The following is a 9,589-nucleotide window of genomic DNA, read 5'->3' as shown; positions in this document are numbered from 1 at the left end:
TTCTATTCTATATATTATCATCCTTTTAAATTAAATAATTAAATAAACAGAATATATTTGTACCTCTAGAATAAAGATTTTACTCGTGTTTTTATTTTTATATTTTAATTACAAATTTTAATCAGTTTTCTATTTTAAATTTATGCAATTTTTTTTCTTTTACATATATTTGAAAAACAAAAATTTGGACATAAAAAGATATTCACTAACAGAATATTGAAACCATATTTTTCAACGTTTCCAAGAGAATGTTTAGAAAATAATTAATCCAAATAAATTTTATCTATCTGTTTAGATAGTTTTTTTAAAAGATTATCTAATTCAATATTTGATAATTTCTTTTTATTATTTTAGTAAAAATTGCAGTAAAAGATCGGAGAAAGTCACATAATACTCTTGGAACAAGTACTAGAAAGTTATAAAAAAAATATAATTTGATTCAACATATTTTTAAAACTGAAAATGGAATAAAATTACATATAACTAGAAACTAAGAAATCATAATTGCATAAAAAATTCAGAAACTATAATTACGAATTACTAAAAATTAAGAAATTAAAAATATAAAGACAAGTAAAATAAAAAATTAAAAATACACTGTTATATATATATATATATATATATATATATATATATATATATATATATATAAATTTAAAAGAAAAATGAGTTATAATAGAAAATTTTGTAATTTGAAATCTTTTACATAATTATTATAATGATTAATGAAAACACATACGATATTTATTTTTTACTTGATTGATTGATTCATTTTATTTAGAAATTTTGGAAACTATTTTTTTAAATTGAAATAATTGTTTAAATGAAAAAATAAATGAACAATAAAACAAATAAAAATGACAAATAATTGAAACATGATTTCTACATAATAAGTAAAAGTAAAATGTGTATCTAACAATAATAAAAAAAAAAACAACAATAATAATAATAACTATTATAATAATTATAGTTCTTATTAATAATAATAATAGAAATAATTATAATTAATAATAATGATAATAATATTTATAGTTGATAATAATAATGATTATTAATTATAGTTGACAATAATAATCCATGACGTATCTTGACTAATAATTTTGGAGCAGTCAAAATAATTTATAGTAAAAAATTTTGAACTCATCAATAATTTATTCGGAATAAAAATCTTCAGTTATTCCTTTTTGAATGTAAATAACCATATTGTGTCCAAGAAATTCATCTTTCATCTTATTTCAAAATTTGTTTTGATAATCTTCGTTGTAGAATATGAAATATTAAGAGTTAAATAAAATGAATTAGACAATTAAGCAAGTAAAATATCTTTATACTACACAATCAATCAAGTAAAATTATAATAATAAAAATAAATATAAATAACTTTTGAGATGATTTTATTTGTGATTTAAAAAAAGTGGAATTAAAAAAATAATTAAATAAAAAATGATGAAATTTGAACTTAAAAGATAAAATTAAAAAAAAAATGTTAGACACTGAAAACTTTTTTATATAATTATGTAGAAATAATGATAAATAATAATCATAAAGTTAACTAATAAAGTTCGAAAATATATACGTGATCATATATATATATATATATATATATATATATATATATAATTGAATGTTTTTAATTATTTTCCCTCTCTTCGTTCCCCTCCTTTTTCTCTCCAATACACAGCCCAACACCTGCCATCACAACCGTCATGCACGACGGAGTTCCGCCACCACGCACCACGCGAACAACCACCTGACGAAGTTCCGCCAAGAGCACTAGTTATAACAACCATTCCAACCACGCGACGCAACCGTAGCTGACAGTCCTCGCCTACCAGATTTCGCCCAGAAATCAACTAACAGTGAGTTTCTTCATCATTTTTTATTTATTTATTGAAAAAAGTGCAGTCAATTTTTTATTGGAACTATATCTTAGACTATTGTGATTGTAGCGTGTGGTTGCTTCACTCTTCTTCATTCTGAGTCCACCCCTTACACACTTATTCACTATATATGAATTCCGAAAACCAATTGCATTTGTGTTGTTTCATGAAGGCTTAGCACGATAGATTATAGAAGGATTATCATCTGTTGCTGCCTCTTCATACTATTTCCTTCCAGCTTAAATTATCAGGTATGGATTGAACGTCACATCATTTAGGAGGGGGATAATAGCTTTATGGGAAAAGTTTAGGGATCAATTTGCAAATTAGTTTAAGGTTTTAGTTGTTCAAAATTGTTAATGGGAAATTTTCATTAAAACTTGTTGAAACAACGATTATTCCGTGTTTGCAATTTGTGCTCTGTAGTTAGCACCGTTGCCTGGAGAAGAGAATTCGCCATGGAACCAACCTGTGGTGCTCGTGCCATGGAATGGAGCATTCAACTTGAAATGGGTCTCCGTTCTGCAAAACCTGGTTATTAATTCTTTCATCATTTATTTTTTCATTATTATGTTCACTTTTATTCCTTTGAAATTTGGGGGCTATACTAACAATGGTGCCTATTCAAATAATGCCTCATTCACTGTGTATTATCGCTCCATACAATGCCTTAAGGTTAAAATTGTTATAGTTTTTGTGTTCAATTGTTGGCTTTGTTTTTATGATTTTTGAAATTCATCACTGTCAGGTGCTCCTGTCAAAGCCATATTGGAAATGGAGCCTCGCCTTTGGCAATGGAGTAGAGAGCCTGAATCTGGCGTTGCTCCCTATGCTATGTTTGGTCTTGTTCCAGGCGAAGATAGAATATTTGCCAATGCTATCCTCTTGCGCCTTGCTGATGCCTTTAGGGGAGGTGACATAGAGACCAGGCTTTCGGTTGTTAGGGTTTTCTTGTCTGAACGGAAACATCGCAGTAAGGAGAAGAAAAATCAATGCAAAGGGTTGCTGTCACAGGCCAGAGTAGCTAATCACTTGGAGTTGTTAACGAGAGTGAAATCTGTTTTTGATAGTGGGGATTTGGAGTCGAAGGCACTGGCTTTGGTTTTGTTTGGTTGTTGGGCTGATTTTCTGAAAGACAATGCTCAGATTCGATACTTGATATTTTCAAGCCTTGTTTCTGCTCATGACTGTGAGGTAAAATAAGTGCCTTAGTGCTGCTGTTGTTTTAGATGTGTGATTTCATTCATATTAACACCTCTTCGTTAGATATGCTTACTTTGATTTTCTACCTGGGTACCTAAATCATGTTTTCCAATGTCTCAAAATTTTTTCTGTTAAATTATATTGCAAGTGAGGAACTGCAATCTTAATTTGATTTACATGACTCTACATGGATGGATTGATACATAACAGTGATTGCTTGATTGAATATCATTTTTCCTCTTCATTTAATAAAATGTGGAGGGTGACTGCCTTGGAATATTCTCCTAATGTTCTTTAATTCTGATTTCTAACTTGTTTACCTGACCTTATTTGAAGACACTGTTAATATAATTAATTTTCTGTATCAATACATCTGAAATGTTGGGTTGAGATTTCACAGGTTAGAGCATCTTTGTATGCCACTGGGTGCCTTTGTGAGGTATCAGATGATTTTGCATCTGTTTCAGTGGAGATGTTATTTAATATAATGAGTTCATCTTCCGTGTCTTTGCCGGTAAAGTTGGCTGCTGCCCGTGTTTTGGCAAAATGCAAATCCTCTTATTCAGTTGCACATAAAGCGTACAAGGTATTTGACAATTTTATATGCTATGACATCTATAATATTTTGTGATGTGACTTCCTGCTGGCTGATGTTGTAACTATTATTGTTCTGTTTATGTGTATTTCTAATAACTCTGAGATTTTTTGGTTTCTACATATATCTATGTTGTCTTCCTTTACTTTTTCCTCCGGACATAATTAACAAGATACCAAGTGGAAATAGGGTGGCCTAGAGGAATTATGAAGAAAATACCTAGATTGTTTTTTGGTTGAAGTGGAGTTCTAATTTTTTGAAATTGGCTCATCTAGTTTATTGTAAATATTTCCTGACATTGTGCCTCAGCTAGCTGTAATATACTATGTCATAACACTAAGCGTACATCAAAGTGTGTGAAGATTGCTTCAATAAAATCTTATTAGGATTCCTAAACCGTCAAACTTGATTAGACTATCCAGTAGAAAATGTGCATTTTCAGCATGTGATGGTTAGTTTCAGTATCATAGCTTCTACAGTGATTAGTATCGTCTAGAGCAGTTGCCTAAGTTATGTTTCAACTTAAGCGGAAAACAGTTTTCATGTATCTTCTTCACATGTTTTGGTGCATGTCACAGTAGTTGGTTAAAATAACTGAATGCTATATATAGGAACCTGTAACGGTAGTTAAACTAATTGAGAGTTGTGAGTTTAATTGTAAAAACAGAAAACTTTTAGAATTGAGTGAGAGTTCATTGAAAGAGAAACTTCATGTTACAATCTCTATGCATGGTAAATTCTCTCATTGACATAGATTGAAGTTATTAACACTTCAACCGAACCATGTTATTTTTGTGTGTGATTCTTTCTTTTTCCTTCTTTTATTTTCTATTGTTTATTTTTGTGGCTTCTCTCAGTTATCATATTAGTGTTTCTGTGGTAGACTGCTGTTCTGCATTGAAGTTGCTTGAGTTATCCACAACAAAGTTAAATGAGGACACCTCTTCCACTGATTTATAATGCATTATCCATTTCAATTTAATCAAGAGTCTAGGACTACTACTAGTGAATTAGGGAACAATGTATTCTGGTGTGTTGCTCCCTTATTGCCATACAACAATTGAGTTAGAGAATTGAACTTTTGTTCAAACTAATACCGTGACTTCATAAGAAAATAAAAATCAGAACTAATTCTTACTGTACAATGCTGATATATTTTTTTATTGCCCAATAAGCTCCCCGCACCATGGTTCAGTATCCAAACTTAATAGCATAACAATTGTTAAGTTTAACCAACCTAAAGAAATTTGTTACTTTTTCTTTTGTCTGTTTCTCTATTGGAACAATCATATTTGGTTTTCTGATGTGATGATTGATTTAATGCAGACAGGTATGGAGTTGGTACTAAATTCGTCACATGAAGATTTTATGGTTGCTATGTTATACTCGCTCTCAAAACTGGCTTGCATTTTAATTCCTTTAACCTCTTATCAGGTGTGTATCTGTCCTACTATATGATTTTGAGCATACTAGTTGAGCAGGAGGAATGAAAGGCCACTTATTACTTTATCCTTGCTTTTATGTCTGTTTGAAATATTGTGTGACCATTTGGCAAGTGTTGTTTTGTTCCTTCAACTGAATGTGATTGTTTTAAAAGTTATCCATAACATGAAGTTCATGAAACTCTTTGCTAAATTTTTTCCTTTGAAAAATGGCTAGTAAACTATTTAAGGCTTGTGATAAAATAAAGTACCACACAGCCAGCTTTAGGATACATGGATGATGGTCCCAGTTCAAATATATACTGTGTAAGCTGCTTTCCTTGTGTAATATTTTGAAGTCATTTGGATTCAGGTGGACTTTCTACTTTTGTTTCTCAATCGAGAAAGAACTTCACAAGTAAAAGAAACAGCATTAAGATGCTTGCATTTTTTATTCAAAAGAGGATTGTGTGAGAACTCAGATAATTCAGGTATAATTCGTGGGCTGTTTTCCATAATGGAGGAACCTGAAATTTCATTGCCCATGCAATATAAAGCTCTAAGGGTCTTGCACAAGGTTTGAGTTCAGTACTTGGCAAAATGATACTATCGTTTTATTTCTTATGATATATGAACTTGTTTGACATGCATTAAATAATTGGCAGGTCCTTCTTTCTATTCCGCCTTCTTCACTTCACATGGAACTTCGTGAGTTTATGAGGCTTCAAACTGTTATTGAAAACACTAGTCAATATCCAGCCTCGAGGAAGAGCTGCTTGGCCATTTGTATTCTAGCAGATTTGTGTTGTAGGACAAAGGACAGAGCAGAAATTGAGAATGTTTTTGGTTGTTCTTCCCTTCCATCACGTGTTATCACTTTAATCAAAGATCATATCAAACTTTTGTTGATGCCATTGTTGGAAGGTTCTCAAAATGATTTGACAATTTGTCAGGAGCTCCAGGGTCTGTTGAAGATTCTTTTAACTGTTGTTGAAAGTCATCCTTCTCTTGGTTGTTTGGTACTTGATAACATAAAAGAAGTGATTGAATATTATCTTGTGACTGTTGCATCTACTGATCGTGCAGTACCATTAACTCTTATAGCTCTAAATTTTAAAGGGAAAAAGCAAAATTCCTTTATTTTTAAATTTCTTTCCAAAATATACAGATTTCTGGTGGCATGCCTTGAAAACCTTTATGTAGTTGGAGCTATCAATACTGAAGTGTTCAGCAAAGTGAATATTTTGGCCAAAATTGTGTGCCAGTGTAATTTAATTGATTGCTATACATACTTATTATACCATTTGCTATTGCACAGTCAGCCTATTTGTGATGGCTTAGTCCATGAGAGTGATGAAACACATCCGACTAGTTGTCTTATTAAAGGCACAACGTTTGTAAACAAAGTCTTGACAGGAACAAATGGCTGGACTGCTTACAAGGTTGGTGCTCACGCAGCGTGTCAGGGTGAATGGTCGCTGGCTACTATTATATTCAGGACATTAATAGAGAAAGTGAAGTCTGTTTCTTGCTGTAGCTGGTTAAATGCATTGTTCCATTATTCTAATTCTGAAGAAAAAATTCAACTTCTTAGGCAGCCAAAACAGGGAACCACATCAATAGAGTTGGTGGGGACTATTGAGTTTCCTTTATCACGTGATTACAAGGATGATACATGTCCAAGACTTGCCAGGATTATCAATGATTGTAATTACTATGATCAGCTTACTCAGTCTCATGTGGAAGTGTGCTCCTCCTTGAAAATTTTGGAAGCCTCTGCAACAAGTTCTCAAGAATTTTGTTTCCAGAGGTGGTTTTTATCATTAAGAGCTAGAGTGTTGGAAAATTTAGTGTCTGTGGTTAAAGCTTTGAGGGAAGTTTTATTGAACGTGGATCAGAATTTAAATCAGGTAGAGACTGAGAGTAGTGATAAGCTTCAATTCCTGAAGTCTTATAAAGATATTACTCAAATTTCTTTGCAACTGTTTAGACTAGCAGAAGAATTTAATCTACTTAGAGCATCTTTCATTGAGATGGACAGTGAGAGTTCTGAAGTCCTTGCAGCTCATGGTCTGAGTTCTTCAGTATTAGCATTTGTAACTGCTTTTGGCGTGTCTAATATAGACCATAATTCTCAGAGAATTTTTATTGGTGTCAAAACCTCTAGTAATTTACAGGCTTTGACAATACAAAATTTAAGGAGGCTATTTTGGTGTGTGGATAGTAGAACCAGAGCGAGTTTCTCTTTGCTGTTGAATTATTTTGACCTAAATGAGAACTGTTTATCTCCAGGATCTTGTTACCGAACTTGTAGCATTGGCTATAAAGACAGAGAGGTGCTCAATGTTTGTAATTATGCTGTCTCCAGTGCTGTATGCTTGCTTCAGAAAACTGCATCTGAGTTTGCCAAGAATGCTTTGACACTAGCTTCTAGTACTTTGATAAAATTGATGCACATTCATCTTCGGATTCCAAAGTACTTCTTCAAAGTAAGGTATGTGTATCAACTATTCACTGTTATCAGTGAAAACATTTTAATGAAAATTTAAATGTATGTGTATTTTTTATTTTTTATTATAGTTAGATTTTATTGTATTGATCGTCACATGGACTATTATTTTCTCCTTTAGCATTGTCCCTTATCTTCTTTTTCATCTCCAAATGAATTATATAATTATAAGTTATTGTTGTTAGGAATTGATTAGTTTGCTTTTGTGTTTGATTCATCGGAGTCTCAAGAAATGGTTTCCCAATTTTGTTAGTATTTTATGCTGGATTAGTTTTCTTTTGTTGTTTAATATGTGCTCTCTTTGTTTTGAACCTTTACATGTTTAGTGCTCCGATTTTATGATGTAGCTTCCTTATATGCAAATCTAGAACTGCTATAGTCCATTTAAGTTCTTAATTTGATCAAAGTCATGACCAAGAGTTGGTAATTTGGTGTTTGTTTATATTTCCTAACTCTTAGGAATACGGTGTTGAAATATCTGTTTTGCATTATTTGTGCAGACCATTCATTGGGTCAGAACTTTTTCTCCACAATGAGGACTCTGTTAATGGGGTTGAAATATCCGTTTCGCATGGCTCTCACATCACATTGAATATTTGTCTTCAATTAAAGAACGTGCCACCGAACCTCCTGGTTAAGTCAACTAAGTGTTACTGCATCCTTCATTGCAGTACGTCCTTCCTTGTCCCATGTCGACAAACCTTGGGGCACTCACAGTCTATATCTGAAGCTTGGAAATATGATGAAATTGTTGAACTGAACCAAAAGTTGGTTTGCCATGTCTTGGATGGTGTGGCAGGCAAGAGAAGAATTGGTATGCACAGTAGGGCCCATGGTAATAGTGTGGCTGTGGAGACATTCATGGATTTTAGACCTAATGAGAAAGGGCAGGGGTTTTCACATTGCTCACTTGATGTGTCTAACTTTCCCGTAGGTTCTTATAGAATCAAGTGGCATAGTTGTATGGTTGATAGTCAAGATTCCTATTGGAGTCTCCTTCCGTTGAACCCAGGACCTGTATTTTTTGTTACAAAACCCAGAATTGGCTAATCTGCTAACAATTTCATAAAGCATATCCATTAAAATAAACATTATTCATATGAAGTATGCTCTCTTTCTGGCCAACTGAATTATTAATCACTATTTTCGGCTTCAATTTATGGCTACAATTTAATCATGTTGCTGATGATAACAAATGTCTCATTAGCTGCTCTACACTGAACTTGGGGTCTATCCACTTTGAGACTGATTTTTAAGCTACAGCTTAGCTGCAATTTTGTTTCTTTATGATTGGGTACTGATTTTAGAGTCAAAATGCTCAACATTCAATTCTACTACAGCAACCTAACTTACTCAGGTGTGTTCTTGATTTAAGGAGAACAGAGGAAAACTTGAGTTATCATATAGTTTTGCGTGGTAATCGTTGCTGCCTACCTGGATTTCACTGTTTCTGTTTCATTGAATTTGAACCATCAAGGATTGCTCTCTTTTGGGAAGAAGGAACTGGATTTGGTAAATAAACGGGCCTTTGAAAATGAGAAGATCATACATGGAAAACTGCCCGGAATTGACAACACAGTAAGCGCATATGGTCCACCACGACCATTTTTCTACAAAATTGCATTAAATTCTCTTTTCATTTTGTTGTATTGAAGTTAAATTGAGTGCTTCATTTCATTCATTGAGAAGTGTGGAAGGAAACTGCCAATCATGCTACAGGATTGAAATCAGAACTTTGGAATCAGAGAGATATTTTTTCTTAAAACATTGAGGACACTCTTCTTTTTAAAAACAAGTTTTTGTGCATATCTCTCTGAAAGGAGCAGAACACCAATATTTAGAGCAGAACGTTAATAACAATGATTCTTCTTGTACAGTATGTCCAATCGGTCAATCGGCCAAGCATAATCCCCAGGGGACCATTGGTCTCACGGTTAAACGAACAGCTCGTTGAATTACCATCGGTCGAACGGATAACACA

General features: G+C 32.8%; 1 protein-coding gene across 2 annotated transcripts; it reads left to right on the top strand.

Moving 5' to 3' along the window:
• The first annotated feature begins 1,639 nt into the window (after positions 1-1,639).
• LOC114182567 lies at positions 1,640-8,678 on the top strand. 2 transcript variants are annotated; one of them, XM_028069454.1, is made up of 9 exons: positions 1,640-1,859; positions 2,053-2,131; positions 2,307-2,414; positions 2,629-3,074; positions 3,484-3,669; positions 5,005-5,112; positions 5,473-5,676; positions 5,765-7,593; positions 8,109-8,678. In XM_028069454.1, the coding sequence occupies exons 3-9, from the start codon at positions 2,339-2,341 to the stop codon at positions 8,656-8,658; spliced, it is 3,399 nt and encodes a 1,132-aa protein (XP_027925255.1). In that variant the 5' UTR covers positions 1,640-1,859; positions 2,053-2,131; positions 2,307-2,338; the 3' UTR covers positions 8,659-8,678. The 2 variants fall into 2 exon arrangements, with proteins under 2 accessions (XP_027925255.1, XP_027925257.1); XM_028069456.1 differs by lacking the exon at positions 2,053-2,131.
• The last annotated feature ends 911 nt before the right edge of the window (positions 8,679-9,589 follow it).

Source organism: Vigna unguiculata, chromosome 4 (genome assembly GCF_004118075.2).
Source record: "Vigna unguiculata cultivar IT97K-499-35 chromosome 4, ASM411807v1, whole genome shotgun sequence".
Taxonomy (NCBI): Eukaryota; Viridiplantae; Streptophyta; class Magnoliopsida; order Fabales; family Fabaceae; genus Vigna; species Vigna unguiculata.
The sequence above is the reverse complement of the archived record's forward strand: the minus strand, read 5'-3'. Positions and strand labels throughout refer to the sequence as shown.

Bases quoted from the DNA above. Each gene is read 5' to 3' on its own strand.
- LOC114182567 (XM_028069456.1), top strand. From the start codon at position 2,339: ATGGAACCAACCTGTGGTGCTCGTGCCATGGAATGGAGCATTCAACTT. The intron at 2,415-2,628 runs GTTATTAATTCT...CATCACTGTCAG, and splicing joins TCTCCGTTCTGCAAAACCTG to GTGCTCCTGTCAAAGCCATA. The intron at 3,670-5,004 runs GTATTTGACAAT...GATTTAATGCAG, and splicing joins TTGCACATAAAGCGTACAAG to ACAGGTATGGAGTTGGTACT.